At 30.4% G+C, this 23562-nt stretch overlaps 3 protein-coding genes across 3 annotated transcripts; all 3 read left to right on the top strand.

Annotated features, from left to right (window-relative positions):
* The first annotated feature begins 2164 nt into the window (after positions 1-2164).
* LOC107946496 (isochorismate synthase 2, chloroplastic) lies at positions 2165-10311 on the top strand. The gene is made up of 16 exons (XM_016880851.2): positions 2165-2375; positions 2474-2668; positions 4744-4994; positions 5102-5219; positions 5330-5446; positions 5545-5691; positions 5811-5885; positions 5964-6032; positions 7092-7210; positions 7325-7382; positions 7941-8051; positions 8315-8399; positions 8806-8903; positions 9131-9223; positions 9506-9578; positions 10045-10311. Exons 1-15 carry the CDS (start codon positions 2256-2258, stop codon positions 9572-9574), a joined length of 1725 nt encoding a protein of 574 aa, XP_016736340.2. The 5' UTR covers positions 2165-2255; the 3' UTR covers positions 9575-9578; positions 10045-10311.
* Positions 10312-17832: 7521 nt separating this feature from the next.
* Positions 17833-18761, top strand: LOC107947611 (inactive protein RESTRICTED TEV MOVEMENT 2). The gene is made up of 2 exons (XM_016882206.2): positions 17833-18064; positions 18153-18761. Exons 1-2 carry the CDS (start codon positions 17977-17979, stop codon positions 18680-18682), a joined length of 618 nt encoding a protein of 205 aa, XP_016737695.1. The 5' UTR covers positions 17833-17976; the 3' UTR covers positions 18683-18761.
* A 2909-nt stretch (positions 18762-21670) lies between these two features.
* On the top strand, positions 21671-23009 carry LOC107947610 (uncharacterized). The gene is made up of 2 exons (XM_016882205.2): positions 21671-21808; positions 22337-23009. Exons 1-2 carry the CDS (start codon positions 21709-21711, stop codon positions 22855-22857), a joined length of 621 nt encoding a protein of 206 aa, XP_016737694.1. The 5' UTR covers positions 21671-21708; the 3' UTR covers positions 22858-23009.
* The last annotated feature ends 553 nt before the right edge of the window (positions 23010-23562 follow it).

Genomic DNA, 23562 nt, shown 5'->3' with positions numbered 1-23562 from the left:
GTGGTAGGTACATCAAGTGGAATTTTTTATTATTAGCATCTGGGATAAGTACCCCCTATAAGCTGCAGTATATATGCTCGTGCAACGCACATCTTCTACCTCTCAGTCGCATTACTTAACAATGTTTCGAAATTTACCTTCAACCACAAAAATTTTAAATCTGTAAATTTAGCTCCACCATCACAGGGAGAATGTCTAAGCAAGTCTTAGTAGAGCGTCGCAGGTTCTACTTTTCTTGAACTGGTTACTGCATCCATGGGGAGCCTTAATTGCAATGCGTCACCCTTCATTGTGATGATGCATTTCCCACATGGAAAATGAAATGTGTGCGTCTCTGGGCGCCACTGCTCAACCAATGTTAATATTAAGTCGGCCCTTAACTCAAACACACAGATTAATGTCGCTGATCCAAATACGGTGGCATCTAGGTAAGGCATAATCCATTTGTCCTGCCGGTAGCTCGGACCATGGCCATGTGTCCTCAACACGCGGTATGAATCCTAATCATATTAAATTACAACATTAGTTAAGATCTTCGAGTTAAATAAAAAATTATCTGCAACTTTACGTATATACTCTTGAATAAAAAATAGAACTTTTTTACCGACACATGAATCATCATTGCTATGTGATCTTCTGCTGTAATTAAAGAACCCATTTCAATATTTACACAAACAATTAAAATTTTAATCATTGACTTAACAAATATACAATATAAAAATAACGAAATTTTTTTCGTAGCCCATTTTCGTAATTAACTTTTTATATATAAAAAGTATCTTAATATTATTTTCAACACAAATCTAATTATTCAAACAAAAATATAATGTTCAATGTTATATTTTAAAATATACAAATTATTATTATAATATAAAAAAATACACTAGTCAAACGAATCTTAATATTACTTTCAACATAAGTCTAATCATTCGATCAAAAATATAATGATCAATGTTATATTTAAAACTATACAAATTATCATTAAAAAATAAAATCAACATACACTACCAAAACTATCTTAATACACAGCTCTATCAATGTTATATTTACTAAAATAATTCTACTACCAAAACTATCTTAATAAACCTACTCTACAAAATATACATGCACAATTCTAATAATTCAAACAAAAATATAGTTTTCAAAGTTAACATACCTTAATATTAATCTTATCAAATAATGTATCAATAAATAAATTTTTAACACAAACCTAAACTAATAATAATGATTATTATAAAAAAAATTTAATATTACAAATTTAAAATATAAATAATTCTAATATTACAAAAGAAAATTAACATACTTTTTTTTTTCCGAGGGACCTACCTTCCTTTGTTTTTATTTGCGCTGTGACTGGGGAGAATCTTTGGCTTTTTGTTTTTTTTCTTTCATGGATTGATTGTGTCGGGTTGGGATCAAACCCACCCCATTTTATGTTGAAAATTAATATATATAATAAACATTTAATATATCAACAAATTAAAAATAAAAGCAGGAAAAGTAAAAATAGGTAGAATTCGTGACTGACCAGTTATGTTGGTGGCAGGCTGTAAGCCCACGTTGCCACGCTGTCAGGTAGCAGTGGCCTGTGGGCCTGCCACTGATGTGACTAATTAATAATGAATTCTATCGATTTTTTATTTTTTATATATATATTTCTTAAAATCTTTTAAAAAATAAAAAAAATTATAAATTAATTTATTTCAGTGTTGCTTGACATGTCAGCAATACCATATTTTTAAGTAACTACATATCGGTGTCGTACTCAGGCAGTACCACAAAAGATTATTTAAAATAAATTTAGATCATTGTATAAATGATTACAACTAAAAACGTGTGGTGCCACCAATTGCTCAGGTGGTATTGTGGGATCACTGTTACTTCTATTTATTTTTGTAAATAATGGCAAAACAATACCATTTCAATAATTAAATTTTTTATATTATTTAGGTAAAAAATCTTAAAAGTTTCCAACGAAATGGGATGGGCAAGTGTGATTTTCATTGGAAAAGGGAAAGATAGATAATGCATCAATAATTTATTTCATGTTATTTAAATAAAAAAACCTAAAATTTGCCCATGTAATGGTATGGGCAGGTGTGATTTTCCTTATCATGTGGCCTTTGGTAATTAGTGGTATAAATAATAGTGGTTGCCACTTGTTTTTTTAACAAAAAAGTTGAGGCTGCTGCTGAAACTTGAACTTTCTTTGTTTCTTTCTTTTGTGTGTGCAGTATTGTTCATCGCCGAAAATAATGGCCGGTGCTGTAGTGAGACATTACCTAACTACGTGTTTCATGGATTCAGAGACCACCAAATGCAAAATTTCTTATTCCCTTCACAGTCACACACGTTCCCTCCCACTGTTTCACAACGTAATTCTATACTTTCTGTTTTCTTTCTATGTTTTCTGCTAACCATCTTATTTATGATATAATTTAATTAAGTAAAGGAATGTTTAAAAATGGAGCAGAAATATGAGACTAGGAGAGTAGTAGCATTGATGAATGGGTGCGAAGGAGACCCCAAACTCCCTATAGGCAGCATAGAGACACGCACGTTAACAGCGGTTCCATCTCCATCAAAGGCAATGGAGAGGTTGAATGTAGCTATTAGAGACTTGAAATGTAACCCTCCTCCTCTTACCTCTGGCATTCTTCGACTTCAGGTAAACTTCCCCTTCCTTCATAATTAAACATCCAGGAACACGCAAGATTTGCTAATTTCTTCTGTCATTATCTCCAAGATAATGGCTGTTGCCACAAACCGGTTTGTGTGACATCCTCTTCCATTTTCCTTGTCTAAAATATTTACATCCAAAGTCACTAAACTAAATTATTAATAAGTTTATGTTTTTGTTATTTAACTTTAAAAAAATTATAAGATGGTAATTAAATTATTCGAAAATTTTTATTTTAATTATTCAATTGTTAAATTTTTTTTAAAATTCAACTGATGATCGGTACAATGACTTATCAACGAGTAGAAAAACATATCTTAGATTCAAATCAATCTAATGATCAATGTCAAAAATCGAAAAAGAAAAGTGTTTGAATTTTAATTTGTAAATTCGAAACATTTAAAATTATTTTGTGAAATAACCGATGCAAATAAAAAACATTTAGTAACAATTTTAAATATAAATTTAGTAATAATTTAGCAATTATTGTACCTAAAACCACGTTGAACTAATAATTGAAAGATGACAAAATTTTTAATTAATAAATATATCTATAATTTATAATTTTTATTTCTTATTGTTTCAAATTTTTATTTTTAATTAATAAATATATTATTTTCAAATATATTATTTTTTAATTCATCTTTTTAATTAATAATTTTTTTATTTATAAAATCATATAATATATATATTTTACATATATCATTATCTTAAAAATATTTAAAATTAATAACTCCTTTATATATAATATAAATATTAACTAATTTTTTATATATTTTTCTTTATATGTAATATTTATATGTCAAGTATTTATTTTCTTCACGTGTATTATGGGTATGATAATTTTTAATATTATAAAATGAAATAATTAATTCTAATATAAATATTATTTTTTATATTTAAATATTTCAAATATCATTGTTATTTTTATCTGGGTATGATATTTAAAATATTTTTATATGTGAAATATATCAATTAATTATATCAAATATTATTATGTTTATATATGAAATATTTTAAAGACACATAAAAAATATAATACTAAAATTTACTACACCCATTATATGAATTGAAAAATAAATATTACACATAAAAATTATATTTACTAAAAATAATGATATTTGTAATAATTATTTGATTTCATAAATAAAATATTTATTAATAAAAAATATGAATTAAAAATAAAAAAATTGAAAACAATATATTTATTATAATAATTTTTTTTTGAAACAACATGAAATAAAAACTAAAAATGTGTTTAGAAGATGAATTGAATCTGGGAATTAAGGATATAATCAATATTTATTTAACCAAATGAGCTTATATGTTAAAAATATTAATTAAAAATAAAAAATTTAAAACAACATGAAATAAAAATTATAATGCGAGTGAAAGAGGAATTATGTTAGAAAAGTTAAAAAATGCAATTTAAAGGTGGACGCGCTTTCCTGCCAATTGAGCAGAAAATGCGTCTAACTTGACGCGCTTTCACATACTCTTTTAAAAAATGATTTATTTCCCTAAATTTTCAAAAAATCGAACTATTTAATCAATAAACTCTATTTTATTTATTTACATATATGGCCTTTTTAGCTATGGAAGCTTCAAACATAAATCTTTTATCTAATTTGTATTTTTATATATAAATTTTGATTTAGTATAATTATATTATTAAATTTTTATCATAATTTAAACTTTTATTATAATTTTAATGTATATTTTAATTCAACTATATATATAAAACTAAATACATCAAATTATTTATATATTAAAAAATATAATTATTTATATATGTAATATGTAAATATAAAATAATTTTATAATGATAATGATAATTATATAAGTGATTTATAAAAAAATTACATAAAAATTTCATTTATAATAATACATAAAATCAAAATTAATGTTTATCTGTTTAAAAAACCCGTAAAATTCAAATGGATTATTGTTAAATCCGTTGGAGGGACTCGTGTGTCCGCGCAAGTAACGGCTCTTCAAAAGTAACACCGTAAAGACAACAAAAAGAATGAAAGAAAACTGAAATTGGCAAGTGTTGTTTAAAGGTACCGATCGAGGAGCAAATCGAAGCAATCGAGTGGCTCAATGCTCAACATGATAATCTTCCACGTTGTTTCTTCTCTGGTAGAAGAAGCAGAGCCAATGGAAATGGTTCCAATCTCTTGATGGACATAGGTAATGGAAATGGCGACACCTCTTTTACCCATAATCTTGTTGGTGCAGCCGGTGTCGGCTCGGCGGTCTTCTTTCAACAACTTCATCCTTTCTCATATCACGATTGGAGGTCCATTAAGAGGTAGATCGTGCAGATTTCTCTTAAATAAAGTTGTCAGGTCAAAGCAAATAATGCCTCACGAATTTGGAATTTTGTTGTATGTTATCTTTGTTTTCTTTGGATTGAAGGTTTCTGTCTGCAAAGTGCCCTTTGATTCGTGCATATGGAGCAATTCGTTTTGATGCGACGGCTAATATATCACCTGAATGGAAGGCGTTTGGTTCATTTTACTTTATGGTCCCTCAGGTTGAGACCTTGTTTTTGTTGACCAAGTAGTTTGTAGGGAATAATTCAGTTAACTTCTTATTTTGTCTCTTTAGTATTTAAACGACCTACTGCTACATACCAAATGACAGGTTGAGTTTGATGAGCTTGAAGGAAGTTCAATGCTTGCCATAACGATTGCATGGGACAATGCCCTTTCATGGACTTGGGATGAAGCCATTCATTCACTTGAAACCACAATGCAACAGGTGCCTGAACTTTTTAACTTATTTTGCTCATCCTATATACCTATAGCCTCTTTGATTTGTTTAGTACTGTGCAATTAATTAAATTTCCAATTATGAAGATTGCTTCAGTTGTTGTAAAGTTGAAGAAAGAAGCTTCAGGAGAACCCATCCTTAGTAAAACTCATGTTCCCAATAAGACACATTGGGATCTTGCTGTAAAGAAAGCTTTGCAGGAAATAAACACAAGCAGCTCACAGCTCGTTAAGGTATTTTTAATCCCTTCTGCTGATGAAGTCTCCGAAACACCATCCCTAAACCATAGTCCTTCTACTCTCCTGCACTATACATCAGGTTTTTAGTTAATCATTTTGATGTGAAAAACTAGGTTGTGCTTGCCCGTAGCAGCAGGATTTTAACTGCTACAAATATCGATCCTATAGCTTGGTTGGCTTGTCTGCAGGTACTCTTTGTCTTTTCTTCTCTTCTATAAAGCGTTATAAGGGAAGATAAATTTCATTGAGCTGTATACTTACTGCAGGTTGAAGGAGAAGATGCATATCAGTTTTGTCTTCAGCCACCTAATGGACCCGCATTTGTGGGAAATACAGTAAGTGTGACAGCAGATTTCATTGTGCAATATACATCTCTTTTTTTCTACTCTGCCACATGCTCTTTACTTCTATCTCCATTTTTCCTTCTTCCCCTATGACAACAATGTGTGTTCAATATATTTCCTAGGAATGTGAATTTTTGCATGATAGTTGATTGGTATAGTTTTGAGACCATGACTGAAGTTTAAGCTTAGTTGATAGAAGTAAAACTTGTTAGATGTAAGATACTTAAAATCCCTTTTCCCACTTTCTACTCCATTGCAGCTGATATTAGATCTCATGTTTAATTTTTATTTAGAATACACACTCTTCTCGATTTCTCTTTGGAATGATCCTTATTATTCATGATATCAAATAGATAGTTTCTACCCTTTGCAAAGTGATAATTAACCATAATTTACAATGTCCTCACATTCCATGTCACTATTTTGAAGTTCATGGACCTGATTTCACTGCCATTCAGAATTTGTATTTGATTAGAAGTTTATTGGTGTAAGGCTCTCTTGTAGATGAAGTAATGATGCAGGGAAATGGAAAATTATGACCTCCCCCCCCCCCCCGCCTCCTTTGCTGAACTTAGGTTGTTTTGAATTGCTTTGAGTATCAAAAGTGTCTCAAGGTGTGGATTGGATCTGAAAATATAAAGGCAAGGCATTTTTAGAAAATACAATTCTTGGGACACTATGGTTTTACTCGAACAGAACAATTCTTATTGTACTACGAATTGTTCTAAATCAAAATGAATTCAAAGAAACACTAAAGAAAAAATATTTTTCACAATTGGAATGAGAAGTGATTAATTTTTTTCTATTCCAAACCAAATCTATATATAATGCACCAATAGGTGTCTAAGTACTTTTATGAAGGATCACAACTTTTCATGTTAAAAGATTTATGAATAATTGTGACATTTGAAATCAATCAAAGTTTGAATTGAAATTTGAAATTCAATTCCACAAAAGGATAAATTTTTTTTATTTGAAAATGCTTCATATAATATATATTATATACAACAGTTTCTTCTTGCTTTGACTTATACGAGCTTTGGTGAATAGCCAGAGCGACTATTTCACAGAAAATGGCTAAGCATTAGTAGTGAGGCACTGGCTGCAACCCGCGCTAGAGGTGAATCCAGTGATCTTGATCTTCAAATAGAGCATGATCTTCTTTCCAGGTTCCTTTTGTTACTCTCAACTCTTTACCGAATAACTTACAGTTTTTTCAATGTGTTATTACATAAATTCTTTTGTTACTGATTAATAACCTGTTTTTGTTGCGAATCATGTAGTCCCAAGGACCACCTGGAATTTACCGTAGTACGAGAAAACATACAAAACAAATTAGAGGCAAGTTTTCTTCCGATATCTCAATTTGTCAATTTTCTTTTCTAGGCACTGAAATTTCTTTCACTAGGACTTTTATGTAATTAAAGTTCATTCGTAGAATCATTTAGGTTGATGCACTCTCCAATGCTATCGTGCATCCTCTCCTGCACTTAAACACGTGAGCTAATGTCAAAGATAAAAACATATTACCACTATTTCAGTGGTCTCAAGAAAGGGCATGGTTTAATCATGCTATCATGGGATGCCGCTATTTCTTTAAAAAACCACTGTACTTGCGGTATTTTGTATCGTTCTGGCATATGCTTGCATATGTTTAGCAACAATCGTTCTGGCATATGTTTCGTCTTTGTGTGTTCAAGTCTTACTTATTTTACCTCTTCTGTGTATATTTATTGTTTAAGTTTCCTGAAATGCTTTAAATCAAAAGGCTATTCATATAATTTTTAAATATGTTTATAAAATATAAAGAATATCAAGTTTTAATCTCAGAGAGTTTGAACCGAAGCCTCTGTTTTACCTGAAAAAAAAGTGATTGTTCTACTCTTTTCTGCTTCACAGTCTGTATGTGATAGAGTTGTTGTTGAACCAAAGAAAACGGTACGAAAACTTCGAAGAATTCAACATTTATATGCCCAGTTGTCTGGTAACCTGAGAAGGGAAGATGATGAGGTAATTTCATTATAAGTTTCATATGTCAAATAACGAAAACTCCATCAGAGCACTAATAAATTTTTGTTGCATGATTTAATATGTCAGTTTGAATAAACTGTTTTATTAAAGTTCCATACTCTTAACTGTTGTTGATTCTAGAATGAGCAGTTAGCTGTAGTAGTCTCAATACATAGACTTCTAATTTGTCAAAGATCTGGGCGGTAGCTTTCTCTATAGCTTCGCTGTTGTGATATATTTTGTGTTCCTACGTTCCTGTGTAGTTTGAAATCTTGTCTTCTCTCCACCCAACTCCAGCAGTTTGTGGACTTCCAAAAGAAGCTGCACGCCTCTTCATTTCAGAAACTGGTATACTTACATATTATATACAATGTTTTTGTTTGTTCTTCTACAGCCATGTTACTTGGGATGAGCGTGGGATAGGAGTATGTGATCGGCACAGATATACTCAACACAGATATACTCGACTTTTAAAAGCTTTTTCAAATATTTGGAGATTTCTAACCTTGTATCTCTGTTTGAATATATAAATTGGACACGGATACCTGAGGAAATTTGAAAAGTCGGGTCTATAGAAATGTTGAGTTCCTCCTTAAGTTTTACAGCTTGACATCTTGTGCTCCATATGTTCATTGTTTAGTGATCTAGGGAAAATGATGTGTCTAAAAACTTAAGATTGCCAATTACCATTCTCTTACTGAACAAAACCATTTTATGGCTGCTATACTCATTTCTTAAACTTTTCTGCCTTCAGAAATGTTTGACCGAGGGATGTATGCTGGACCAGTTGGTTGGTTTGGAGGAGGAGAAAGTGAGTTTGCAGTTGGTATAAGGTCAGCATTAGTGGAAAAGGTGAGCTAATTAAATAATGACCTCTACTAAAGCATGTTTGACTTTTGAGTGAGCATTGAAGTATCATCAAAGCTTCATATTATTCCACATCAATGCTTTCCTTTTTCAATGACCTCCAACAAGATTATCACCTTATTATACTTGTAGTGAGTCAATTTAATCATTTTAAATTGTTGTAAGAAAGCTTTATTGCTGTCAGCAAAATATTTGACAGTTTAAGTTGATAGGATTCTGGAGCATTGGTATACGCCGGAACCGGGATAGTTGAAGGCAGCAATCCCTCGTCAGAATGGGATGAACTAGAACTCAAGACATCTCAGGTGAGTGTAAACGGATTTTTGTCCTTGTGAATTTTATATATTTGCTTCCACATGGATGCGACATCAAATGCTTATACATCTGATTTGGATGTTAAGCCGTGTTATTTGGACTTGAGAGTGAGCATTCAATGAGTATGTTTATTCCTTTTCCATGTATTTAGCATATTTTCGTACTCATATTCAAATATAGAAATTAAAATTCCGGGTAACATAGTATTCAACGTTTTTCAGTAGTGTATGCCTTCTAAGTGATTGTGGGAGTGCTTTTGATTCTGCATGCAGTGCACCAAGTTGCTTCAACTGGAGGTTCCTAAGCAATCAAAAGTTGAGAATTTGGAAATCATCTATTAACAAGGTTAGTGATTTAGGTTAGAAATATATGGTTCAGCACGTCTGGAGATTTGGTTTCTTTTTGTTTATCAATTAACAAGTTTTTAAAATTTGTGTGAATAATTGAATTAAAGCACTTAAAGTTTGATTTTCATTCGTAATATTTTACAATCTTGGTACACTGATTTTCTTATGCTATGGTGCACCCACGTGTTCATAGATTGGTATTATCTTCTTTAAGCGTTATGGATCATTCAAGATTTTGCGACTTAAAAGTGTGCTTCCCATGTTGGTACCCAAGACCTTCAGTTATACTTAAGTGCACTTTTGAATACAAATCGTTGAGAAGAAGCCGGTCGACATCCAAAAAGGATGATACCGACTTGTGCTAACAGACATCAGTGTCACAACCCAAATAAATAGTAATACTTTGTTGTCGGATGACTGACTTGTGATAAATTGTGTTTAAAAATGTATTTATCTAAAAGCAGCTTTAAAGCGGCTGAGAGGGCGTGAAAAGCGAGAGCAATGAACCCATGTCCCAGGTTTTGGCGTTATCACATGTTGCCTGTCGGATTCGTCTCCCTAGTTGAATAAAGAAGGCACCATTTATCATATCATTCTCAGGGCCGCGCTTCCGATGTGTATACACATGCTACGCATGTGTTAATTGTATTACACATTAAGTTGGTGATGTCTGTTTTTAAGTTAGTTTAACATTTAAAAAGCTTATGGTATGAGAAGATTAAAATAATACATTTGTTGTGTAGTAGAAACAATTATAATAAAAATTGTAAAAAGTACATAACGAATAAAAAAACAGAAAATGAACCCATAAAAAAGTAAATATAATTGCGAATGTAGCAAAAAAGAGGCTTCTTATTTGCAAATAAGAAGTACGAGTTAGAATAGAAGACCATAAAATTTTCTAATATGGCGTATATTCCAACCACGTCTAGAAGGGGTAATTTAGGAATCGCGTCATTAATTTAATGAGTGATAGTGGAAACTAACAAAAATAAAATTTTATTTAATAATATAAATATTTGTAGATAGTAGAGTGGAAATAATATTATTTATTTAGTAAAAACAAGTAAAACAAAGATAAAAAGAAGAAGAGGAGATTTTGAAATTAAAATTAAAATTAGAGTAAAATAAAATATAAGAATTTCAATATGATAAGAACCTAGTCACATATAGTATATCGGTTTTGATTCATAAGTTTAATCATTAATGCAAACATAAATTTTAATATTCCATAATAAATTAGTTATAGTTACCGACAAGTATCTAACAATCAAACTTTCATTATCTTCTCGATAACCAAAGTAAGCTTGTTGAAATTATTTCTCTTATTAGCAAAGAACTTTGTAACGAAGTGCCTAAGATTCAATTTATTAATAGCATTAAGAATTAGAGAGATCCAATTTTAACCAATAAATACACACAAACATGGTTCATTCAGATTAGGTCACATATTCACAATAAATTACATACTTCAACATACACAACTATATTATTCGTCACAAATATTAAAATAATTAAATATTTACGAATTTAAAAATTCTAATTGACAAGACAAATATTTCAAGTTATCAAATACAAGCTTTATATTTAACAAACCTAAATATTTATAATTGAAACAGAAGATATGTAAATACCAAAGAATAAAGAAAATATTAAAAAGAAATTAGATATATATAATAAACTTGGAGAATCAAAATGTTAAAATCTCTTTGGCTAGATTTTTTTTTTGAAAACTCAAGTAAAAGAAAACACAAAAATAAAACAATACTAAGGTGGCTATACGTGGCTTTCTTATTCTAAACCAAAAACTTTGTATTTATAGGGCAAAATTTGCATGAAGGAAAAAAAAAAGATAAAAGTGCCCTTAATGAATTGAAACAGTTTTTTAGGTTTTTGATAGATTTGTGTCACGAGTTTTTAGGTCATTTTTGGGTACTTTTTGAAATATCTCTCATCTTTAAATCAAATATCTTGAAATATTTTGAGCACTTCCAATAACATTTTGAAATTAAATATCTGAAATCATTGTTGATTGTTCACTTTAACACTAAATATGCAATTTAGGAATACGACATCCTATGTAATATTTGATTTTAACAAATAATTGTTGGATTTAGGTGATGGAAGAATACCTAATGTCATAAAAGAGTTTAATATAGATGACCCACAAATTATCATATCGAATAGATTCTTAATCCATTTAATGAATGATTCAGTCCGTAAACAAGGTGAACAATTTTGGGCTTTAGAGGATTCCAAGTGAACTTAGAACATATCTTAATGCACATAGAATTACTCCAACATCTAGAATTAGACCACACTAAATTTTCACAAAGTAAAGGCCAAACCTTACCTAGAGCTCTCCAAAGGAAAGAACACTTCCCTCTTGCTATATTGTTCAGAATCAACTCCTTCATGTCATACTTCGAACGAAGAACTCGAACCCATAAAGCATTGTTGTTTGAGACTAAATCGAAACCCAATTTCATCAAAAAGGAAGCATTCTGATCCTCCAAGTGTCGAAATCCAATACCACCACAAGCGTGAGGCTAACACACAGAATCCCAGTTGACTAAGGTCATCTTCTTCCTCCCATTTGATGCTTTCCAAATAAATTTCCTAACTACTTTGATTTCTACAAAGATGTTTTTGGGTAACATCATGGATTGCATAAAACAATTAGGTATAAAAAGAAAAACATATTGCGCTAAAATAATTTTACCTGCAAAAGAGAGTTGTTTGATGTCTCAATTATGTAATTTGTTGAGCACCTTATCAATCACAAACCTCAAAGTACTACTCATCACTTTATCATGAAATAAAGGTACTCCCAAATAGTTTCCAAGATTTTGTACCTTTTGAAATCCAAGTGTAGAACTAATTTTGTCCTTTAGGTCCTCATCAACACCACTCAAAAAGAAAATATTAGTCTTGCAAGCATTGACCCGATGCCCCGAGAAAGCACAGAAGTTATCTAGAGTCTCTATAAGAACTTGAGCTTGTTTCAAATCTGATTTAGAGAAGATTACAAGGTTATAAACAAAGAAAAAATGAGATAGATTCAATCCAAATCGAGACAGGCGAATGAGGCACTATCTACCACTAGAAATGGCTGAATGAATATTATGACCCAACCTGTAACACCCCTAACCGGCATCCGTCGCCTGAATAGGGTTTTAGAGCATTACCGATCAAACAGACATAATTTAAAAACATTTCATATCATGTAATATTCAAGTCAAAATCAATCAAACTCATACATATTGTCCTTTATTTGAGCCCTTGAGGCCCAAAATACGTGATAGAAACAAGTTAGGAATAATTCAAAAACTTAGAGAATTTTTCGCGAAATATTAAAAATTTTCAAAGCTGCAGGGTTCACGCAGCCGTGTGGTCAAACCGTGTAACTCACATGGTCAGGAGACACACCCGTGTCTCAGGTCGTGTGGGTATTCGAGATAAGGACACACGGCCGTGTCCCAACCCATGTAACTCTCTGACTTGGGTTACACGGCCAAGCCACACGCCATGTGCCAGACTGTGTGCCTTTTCGAAATGGCCTCGCACGCTCGTGTGCTAGCCGTGTGTCTCACACGGTCCAGTCACATGCCTGTGTGTTTGGCCGTGTGGACTCAAAATGTACCTTAATCAACAAGTGTACCATTCCCTGCAAGATTGGACAATAAGCAATTCAAAAATCATTCACTTAACCAATTCAAAACACGATCAAACACATCCAAAACATGTCAAAACAATCATCCTAGGTACCTAAACAATGTACCATCATTGGTACCACCATTATATAATCAAAACATATCAATAAAACATTAATCAAATCCAATATGCAAACATGTCAAATTCAATCTATTTTGCCTAATTCATGTTCATTCAAACATTAACTTAAACATGCCATAGCATGACCTCAAACATAAACATATATTTATACATAAACATATATTTATATGTATATAACCAACCAATATTAATTTATAATCTTATTACAATTAATTCACAAAATAACTATTAATAAGACACCCTAGGTACATGCCGACACAAAAGGATAAACATCACCACGTTTAAGTTCGGGACCGTTGTTGGATGCTAAATCGACGATCAGAATTAAGTACCTAACCTATGTATAGAAAACAAAATTGCATGCTGAGTAAAAACTTAGTGGTATTTCTATAATCCAAATATCAAAAGATATGAAATCACAAATATACAATCTAAATATTACAATAACCATATCACATTTCATTTATTTCACAATACCTCAATTCTCATACTTGCTATATAAATAGCTTTTCACAATATAATACACATATCATCTAACATCAATCACAATGCAATTTCAATTAATTACCCCTATTAACACGACTCGGACTTGGACGGATACACGGATCCATCCAAACACACCAGTTTGGCACCCAGTGCCTCATCGGATAATTCGAAGTAATAATTTGATACCCAGTGTCTCATCGGCTAAACCGAAGTAAATTGGCACCTATTGCCTCGTCGAATTAATCCGAAGTAGTAAATTGACACACAGTGTCTCATCAACTCGAAATTGAAGAAATCCCTGAACTCTTACAATCCTATGGCATGCCATCTATATCCGACTCAGTCTGATATAGTTAATAGGATTTAATTTCACTTTTCAAATACAACGAATATTCATTTTAATTTAAAACAATCAATATATTCAATATATATACCAATTCAATCAATATAAATTCAATAAATTCATCACATACTAAATCAATCCATTTCAATTGCAAAACACAATAATTCTCGCCTCAAACACTTACTATATACATTAAATTGAATTATAATAATTAACAACTAAATTTGGATTATAGAAATAGAAATCAGAAATTCCGAGCTATTCTTTGTCGACTTTATCTTTTCCTTTTTTAGTCGAGGGTTCCGGTACGACGTTAGTTATGGAATTAAAATAATTAAAAATCATCAATACAACACAATTCAATTTCTTATTGAATATTTTAATTTTTACTCAAATATTGCTTAATTTCCAATTTAGTCCCTAAACCGAGACTAACTTTTATTCTTCACATTTAATTCTTTATTTTTATGTAAATTCCACTTTAGACTAAATTCAACTCCCTATTTTCACATAAATTCCAATTTCGAATTTTTCATAATTTAGTCTCTATTGCACAAAATTTACTATTTTTTCTATAATTTAATCCTTTTTGGTTTTTAGCTTAAAAATCTATCAATTTAATCCCTAATACTAAATTTATTCAATACAGACAACACTTAAAAACTCAATAATTTCTAAAATTTTAACATGGGTCGGGTAGTATTTAATACCAGGATTCCAAAAATATAAAAATTACAAGAAAAAAAAATTAAATTGACTAACCAATTGAGCTTGAAACTTTGAAACCCTTACTTTGGTCTTTCTCCTTTTCTTTCCTTTTTCTTTCTTTTTTTCCCTTCTGTTTCGTTTGTTCTTTCTTTCTTTCTTTTCTATTTCTATTTCTTTTATTTTATTATTATAATATAATATATATACTTAAACATTAAGATTTAATATCATATATATTATAATATACATATTTTTACTTTAAATTTTATAATAACATACACTTATGCCGCCTCATTTATGAGCAATGACATAATTGCTTTTTTAGTCCTTTTTAGTTTTTCTTTAATCTATAATTCAACTTTCACCTTTTATGCAATTTAGTCTTTATACCTAATTACTCTTAATTCATGTAAATTCACCTAATCAAAACCTAATTAACCACACAACTAACATTGTAAATATTTATTGTCTAATTTATTAAAACAGAGTCTTGAAAATACATTTTTCAACACCCGTGACTATCGGATCGTTACACAACTATTCCATACAAAGCACGAACAAGTATGGAGACAAAAGACACCTCTATTAGATCCCTCTAGCAGGTTTAAACCTTTGCATAAGCACACCGTTCCACAAAGTGTGCTTAGTGAAATTAGAAATAGCCTACATGATTACCTTGCTAAGATAATCCGGTATACCAATTGATTTGAGGGAGATATCAATGAAATCTCATCGGACTCTATCATATGCTTTCTCCAAATTGATTTTGACCGTCATCCATTGTTTTTTATTTTGTTTCCCACTCATAGAGTGAATAATCTCTTGTGTAATTATAATGTTATCTGAGATGTTCCTTCCCGATATAAAGCCAGCTTGTTTTTGTGCCATGATTTAAGAAAAAACCATTTTGAAACGATTAACTATAATCTTCATAATCAACTTGTATAAGACAATACAAAGACTTATAGGGTGAAAATGTGAAATACTTTTTGGGTTAGAGAACTTAAGTATAAGGAGAATGAGAGTATTATTTAGTCCTGGGATCAATAACTTCACCATCAAACACCCAATCACAAATAGTACTTCTAACCACACCCTGTTGATTTTGAAAAAAAATAGGTTTTTAATTATAATTTTCAAAGAAAATAAAATTCACATAATTTTTTGTGCAACTTAATTACTGTACTTATTGTCATTTAGTTTAGCTATTACCTATTCTAACTAATACATGGTCATATTATTGATTCCTATATAGGTCACAATAGACAAATACCATCAATTACGACAACTTTCATCCATGATTACATCATGGAAGATTAAAGTGCACATCAAGAGGATGTGAGATACCATAAATATTAATAAGGGAAATGAATTCAGTGACCTTGGTGGATAAGAACGTATAAACCATTATTCAACTACATTTATTAATTAATTTCATTTCATTTCATTTTTTATTTTATTATAAGCACATCCATAAAATGGTGGAGGAAGAGTATTATAGTTTCAAGATTTTAAATCTTACCGCTTACACAGGACTGTTAGTAATACAATCGTTTCTCACAAAGTTACATTTGGGAAATGTATCAACTTTGCAGCTTATTCGATTAAAAATGGTTCATAAGTTAAAAAAGAAAATTAACTTTTTTGTGTATTTTTACTATTTTTTTTTGAACAATTGTTTTTTTTTTTTACGTATAACTAGCGCGGTTTCTAGATGCTAGGTTTGGTGAAGATAACTTCCTTCAATAATGCGAAAGACTCAAGCATAGTTGACTTATCCTCAGAACAAATAATGAGTAAGACTTTTAGTGAGCTTAAATTAAAAATAGAGCCAGAATCCAACAATCTTTATGCTCATATCTATAAACCTTATCCAACCCCGTCATCTGGTGAATAATAGACGCCGGAGCTTCCTCAATTCAACAAGTACTTCCTTCGCTTTTCATTCCCTCCTTAGCTAGAAAATTAGATGTTGTTTGAATATAGTGCATGGAATGTAGAAATCCAATTAAAAAATGACACGTCTAATCACCTATCTATCTTCTCTAGTACCTGCCATGCTTTACCATTTCGATTAATAAATAATTCTTCAAACATTTATTTTCCGCTACAAGATCAACTATTCACAAGTTTCATATTTAGGGACAAAAATAGGTAAGTCCAAATTGAGAATTTATTATATTATAGTTGAGCAACAAATCATGAGTGCAATGGTAAAAAAAAAAAAAATTGGAAGTTGAAACTCAAATCTACAGCTCAAACTGTGTGAAGTCAAACCATTACCTCATCCTAATTTGAATGTAGCAATAATATCTAATAAAATTGCCCAACACGCCAGGCTTTGCACAAGTGGGCCTTGCACAACTCAATTTAAATTAAATAACCTCAACATGATCTTTTAAAAGTTAATTAAAATAAATTTGAGAAAAAATTCACTCAACTCAAACTTGGGATTTTAAAAGGTTAAGTCTGTCACGGGTGTCTATACTATTATGTCAAGTTTATTTTAGTCTTTTTAGATGTTAAAATTTATGCAAATCATAACATTATCACAATTTATTATTATGTTAATGATGATCTAGACAAAATATATCATATCTAAATAACACCCATGACTCAACTTGACAAATAAACATTAAAAGGAGAAAAGAATCATATATATATATAAACATTATTATAAAATTGAATTAGTTGCTTTGCTTTATGCTTACTTATTCGACTAAAATGAATATAAGGTCTAAAATTCTATGGTTTTGCAACAAATTCTAATAAAACATGTTTTTCCTTGTTGGATAGTGCAAGAATATCATGCGCAGGAAGCTAAGACATGTAATACAATGAAAAAGAGCAAAGTCTGAGTGAAGTTAGGAATAATTGATGCGCATAGATTCACAAGAAATTAGACCAACGTTACCAACATGGGTTAAATACGTACCTATATATCATCATTTATGACCCAAATCTCTCCATTCCTACCTATACAAAACAAAGACATATAGAGAATTGTAGATCCTCATTGTAAAGCAAGCAGCAGATTTGCCTATTTGGGAACCAGGGGTGATCAATGGCTAATCTTTTCCGTCAAAAGATTGTGCCTTCCTCTGATTGGACTCATGACGACAAGGCCAGTTTTCTCTTGGTTGATCTTCCTGGTACAAATGCAATACCCTCTCTATATGTATATATAGCATTTTACAATATATATTATTAATGTTCATGCCTTGTGGTATGTTGAATAAGGTTTTAAAAAGGAGGAGTTGAGGCTTGAGCTTGCTTCAACTGGCCATATAATCATCAGTGGAGAAAGAAGAGTTGATGAGAACAAATCCGTATACTTCGAGGAATCCTTTGAAGTGCCTGAAAATTCAGACACGGATAACATCAATGCAAAATTCGATGGTGATTTTCTTCATGTAACTCTCCCCAAGCTATCGGTTGCTGAACAAGACAAACAGCAGCAGCTCAGCCATGGAAATTATGCTGCCAATGGCTTAGGAGAAACGACTGTTCAAAAACAAACCAACATTGACCATCCTGAAAATCAAAGTAAACGTGAAGATGATCAGGAGGAGCGACAACCCAAAGGAGAGGCGATCGGTAAGGAAGCTTGCCAAGTTGCGAGCTTTCCCAAAGAGACGTTGAAGAAATGGGAAGAAGATGAGAGTCCATTAGAGATGGCAATGAACTTTCTTAAGAAAAATAAAGGGGCCGTTGTTTCCGTCGTCATTGCTTTTTCGGTTGGGGTTTTCATTTGTCGAACATTTGATTAAATTGAATGTGTATGTATGCACACTTGCATCCCACATTTATGAAGAATAAAACAAAAGATGAATTTCTATTGGAAAAAAAGAGTTCAATCCCTTATATCTTCACATTTTTCCATTCCAAATGCACCTAACAAATCATCATAAACACTATTAATATTTTATCTCTTCTAATCTTATATTTTAAGAAATTGCAATTTAAATAAGCATTGGTGTTATTAGTTTAGACCACATTTATTTCACTAAAAATCAATTTATGAAGAGTTGAGAATTTTTGATGTTGGGCAAATTTTCCTGATTTCTAAAAATTGTTTTCTTAAAACCAACGCGACATAAATATATTTGTTACAAAATATTATAGTACAATTTCATTTTGATAATCAAAATTTATTTTATAATGAGATAATATTTTAGATTTCAAAATTCAGATCTAACTGTTAACACTGTTAAAAATGTTTTGTTAAATTCAGATTTATTACAACATCATTCTTTAATTACATGGCTACCATGTGAGTTTTTTTATTTAAAAATGTTACATAACAAACTTGACAAAAAATTTTAACAATGTTAACAATTGATTAAGAAGTAGATGGACTAAACTCTTGAAAATAAAAGTACGGGGGCTAAATTCCAAAATTTGAAGAGTACATAGACTTATGGCATATTTTAAATTTTATATTATAAAACAATTATAATTGTAATATATATTTATTTTATTAAAAATTAATATAAATATTTTTCAATAATATATATGGAGAATATTATTTAAAATTTAAATTTATTATTTTTAAAATTTATTATTAAAATAAAAACGTAATATTAAATAATTTATTAAGATAATAAATTATATTAATATTTTATCATATTATTAAATACAAATAATTAAATATGTATGTTTAATAATATTTTATTTTAATATTTTAATATTTTTAAATTAAAATTAAAATTTTATTAGTAGTATAATAATATTAGGCTTGATTTAAGTTAATTTTTATATAAAAAAATTACTTATAAAGGAGTTTTTTTCAGAAAAATCGAAAAAGAGATTTTTTTTTGACTTGTAAATCATTTTTCATTGACCAAGCTGTTTTCCATGAAACAAACATAAGAAAATGAAAAAAAAATCATAAGTAATTTGTCATGAAACAAACACATCATTAATATATTTTCTAGAATAGCAACTCTTGTTTAGAATAATTATTTTATTTAGAGCAATTGTTAATTGACAATATCTTCAGTTTAAAATGATTGTTATCCATATTAATTATGATTTGGGAACTACTCTGGTTGAGAACAATTAATGTTTGGAACATTTTTTGTTTAGAATAACTATGCTTTAAGAATAGCTATATTAGGAAGAATTAGAGGTGCTCATGGGCCGAGCTAGGCCGGGTTTGGGCCGGGCCCATAAAAAAATTTTGGCCCGGGCCCGGCCCAAAATATGGGCCTGAAATTTTGTCCAGACCCCGCCCGGGAAAAAAATCATAAGCCCGGCCCGGCCTATTTTTTAATAAATACCAAAATTTTATTTTAAAAATTAAAAAAATGTATTTTAAAAATATTTTAAAATTTAAAAATATTTTAAAAATATTTTAAAATTAAAAAATAAAAAATAGTATTTTAAAAATATTTTAAAATTTAAAAAATTTAAAAAATAAATATATTTATTATATCGGGCCCGGGCCAAAAAAGTGGTGCCCGAGGCCTGGCCCATTTTCTAAACGGGCCTCATTTTTTTGCCCAAGCCCATATTTCGGGCCTATATTTTTACCCAAACCCTCCCATATTTCGGACGGGCCGCTCGGCCCATGAGCACCTCTAGGAAGAATCATGGTTCAGAATATTTTTTATTTAGATAAACTATCTTTCAAGAAAGTCATTATTTATAATGTTATATTCAGTTTTGGGATCTTATAAAAAGTTTGACCTGGTAGATCAAATATGGGGGAAGTTAAGAGGTTTCCTCTTAATATTTGTAACGATCCGGTTTCTAGTGGTATTGAAAAATACAGTTTTAGGATCTCGTTTTCGCAAATCAAGTTCATAAATATTAAATAAAGATATTTACGGAGTTATTATATAGGTGAATTAAATTTTGGATGATCAATTTGACCGAAATTGTGGTTAATTTGAACCTAGTGACTAAATTGTATTGTTTAATGGCTATAAATGTTTAGTTAGAAGACTTAAATTGTAATTAATTAAAGACCCAAAATAATAATTAAACCATTTAGAATTCAGATATAGTGGACGGTAATAAGCATATCCACTAAGTTATACTCGCATTGAATGTTTGGTTTATAAATATAAGAGTCTACCACAAATTGTACATTTTTAGATTTTGAGTCACAAAATTCTCTCTAAAATATTCATTTGCATTAAATTTTCGCCTTACCAACCACCACGTGTTATAGAGTTTGCTCAAACTTTTCTTTGTGTCTTATATTTCGTTTACTTATTAAAATATGAGTATACAAATATAATCCTATTCATATTCAAAATTCTTATACGTGATTTCGCTAACAAAATAAAACTTGTTTTTATTCTAATAATACAAAAAATTAAAAAAAATGACCTTTTTTTTATGTATTTTTAAAACATTAACGAGATCTTGCAAAATTTATTTTACCATTAATCAGTTGATGTTTGGCTGGATTTAAAAAATATATAAAAAAAATATTGATTTCTCTCCCCTCTTACAAAATTTGTACTAGTTTAGCAAATAATATAAAATGTGTATTAATTTGGTAATTTTTAAAATATATATATTATTGGAATAAAATACCCAAAAATTTACTTATCCCCTTGGTATCCCTTGGCAAAATCTTGAAGCACAGTAAAAGTATAAAATCTTTCTATCTTCTATTGAAATACAACCTAAGAAAACAATGTCCTAAGTTAGGAATAAAGGTGCAGTACAATGACAAGAAAACTTGAATGAAAAGCACGCACATCAAAGAAGAGAGTATAGTTTTAGTCCCTGGTAATGTTTGGTTTCAGTATTAATACTTCATTTGGAATTTTGGTTCATTATGGGTGATATTCGTGGGACAAGAACAGTTGAAGAGTTGGTACCCCATTTGAATTGGATTGAAGACTCAATGAGACATTACTTATTAGTTCATCTTCCCGGTACAAATCAACACCTTCATCTCTATGTTTCCTTTTTTGCAGGGTGATATTCGTGGAACATGAATGTGTTTGTATTCAGAAGCTTTTCTTTTCCTTGTTGCTTTTAAGCCCCTTACAGGCATAGAAATTGCTTTTTTGTTCAAGCAGTGGTGCAAAATGGTGAGAGTAGTAATTAAGAGAAATACTCATTTGCCTTGGACACGTTTTTATACATATCAAGCATATCTGTAACTCCTACCTAAGTTTTGAGTTTATCTAGATTTCAGGGAAAAGTTCTGTTGATAAAAGCGTCATCTTTGAAAATCCTTAATGAATTATTTTCAATTTGACATGAAAACTAAATAAATAAATAAATCAAAACTCCATTATTTCATGCCAAATAAAATTAGGAACAGGATGAATTAATTATACAAATTCCAGAAAACATTTTGCAGTAGCATCAATAGAGGATAGCACCACTTGTTTGTTTAAGTTTTTGCATCACGGAAAATATTTATGTATTGAAATTGAAAAACCCAATTCATATAGGTTTTAGAAAGGAGGAGGTGGACGTTGGACTTGCATACCCTGGCTATGTAACAATCATTGGAGAAAGATTAGTGAATGATAAGAAATTCACATATTTCGGGCAAGCTTTAAAATTGCCAGCGAATTTAGATATGAAAAAGGTAGGTCAATCTTTCGAGGATGAAATGCTCACTCTAACTTTCCCCAAGAGAATAGAAGAAGAAGACGACGAAAATGGCAATCCCAGCACTACGAAAAAGAGTTTACAAGAAGAAGAAGAAGAAGAAGAAAAACAAAAAGAAGTAATCAATGAACAAAATCAAACAACACATGAACAACATTGTCATGCTGAGAGTGAGGAACAGAGCAAGCAGACTGATGATGATAATATTGTTAATGCTACTGACAACGAGATGAGAAAGAATGGAGGAATATTGGAGAGGGTTATCAATTTGCTTAGGAACAACATTCTTCTAACACTTGCTTTGGCATTTGCTTTGGGAGTTTTTGCGTCTAAAAGGTTTGAATCAAATGGAGAGTAAACCAACAATTTGATTTGCATATCTGTCTTATTGTTATCAATGACATACACACCAGCTTTTAACACCTCTATTCATGTAAATATTAAAAACAACTTGCAATAACTTCGAATATTATATGATTGTTGTTTATGTTATTTAACAACATTTTTTTTCTCTTTTCTTGAATCTCTTTTCAATTACTATGGTATTAGAGCTATATCATTTTCAGCACTCATCTCACTAGAAAACTCACTTCCAATCATCTCTTCTAACTAGGTCCGATCATCGGAATCCACACGTGTAGCCTACACGTATCACCGTATAATTTCTACTCTTCTCCCACACACTAATGTGTGAGCCACCCTTCGACCACCATTCATCAGAGTGACTTTGTTGAGATTTAGTACGTTTAGTATATACACTTTTAATTTTTCAAATAGATTGGTTTAATAAAATTTTATTATTTACATTAATATCATTTGTATTTATCCTCGATAGTTTTTGCATGCAAAGTAAAATGTTTAAGAAAATATTGACTCACTGATTACCTTACGTTTAACTAATATTAAGTTATATTTTGTGGCTAGATCATAATACAAAGGCAACTTATATTAGTAGGTAAACTAAATAGTTCATAGTCTAATGAATTGGAACTGAGTAAATCAATTCAAGGACTATTATGTCATTTATCAAGTTCAATTAAAGAGATACTTTGTTTTTGGTATC

This window comes from Gossypium hirsutum, chromosome D12, assembly GCF_007990345.1.
Source record: "Gossypium hirsutum isolate 1008001.06 chromosome D12, Gossypium_hirsutum_v2.1, whole genome shotgun sequence".
NCBI classification, from domain to species: domain Eukaryota; kingdom Viridiplantae; phylum Streptophyta; class Magnoliopsida; order Malvales; family Malvaceae; genus Gossypium; species Gossypium hirsutum.
Note: the sequence above shows the minus strand (reverse complement) of the source record. Positions and strands in the feature narration are given on the sequence as shown.

Coding starts and splice junctions, on each gene's coding strand:
- LOC107946496 (XM_016880851.2), top strand. CDS start 2,256: ATGGCCGGTGCTGTAGTGAGACATTACCTAACTACGTGTTTCATGGAT. Junction 2,669..4,743: donor CTGGCATTCTTCGACTTCAG/GTAAACTTCCCC, acceptor TGTTGTTTAAAG/GTACCGATCGAGGAGCAAAT. Junction 8,904..9,130: donor GGTCAGCATTAGTGGAAAAG/GTGAGCTAATTA, acceptor TTAAGTTGATAG/GATTCTGGAGCATTGGTATA.
- LOC107947611 (XM_016882206.2), top strand. CDS start 17,977: ATGGCTAATCTTTTCCGTCAAAAGATTGTGCCTTCCTCTGATTGGACT. Junction 18,065..18,152: donor TCTCTTGGTTGATCTTCCTG/GTACAAATGCAA, acceptor ATGTTGAATAAG/GTTTTAAAAAGGAGGAGTTG.
- LOC107947610 (XM_016882205.2), top strand. CDS start 21,709: ATGGGTGATATTCGTGGGACAAGAACAGTTGAAGAGTTGGTACCCCAT. Junction 21,809..22,336: donor CTTATTAGTTCATCTTCCCG/GTACAAATCAAC, acceptor CAATTCATATAG/GTTTTAGAAAGGAGGAGGTG.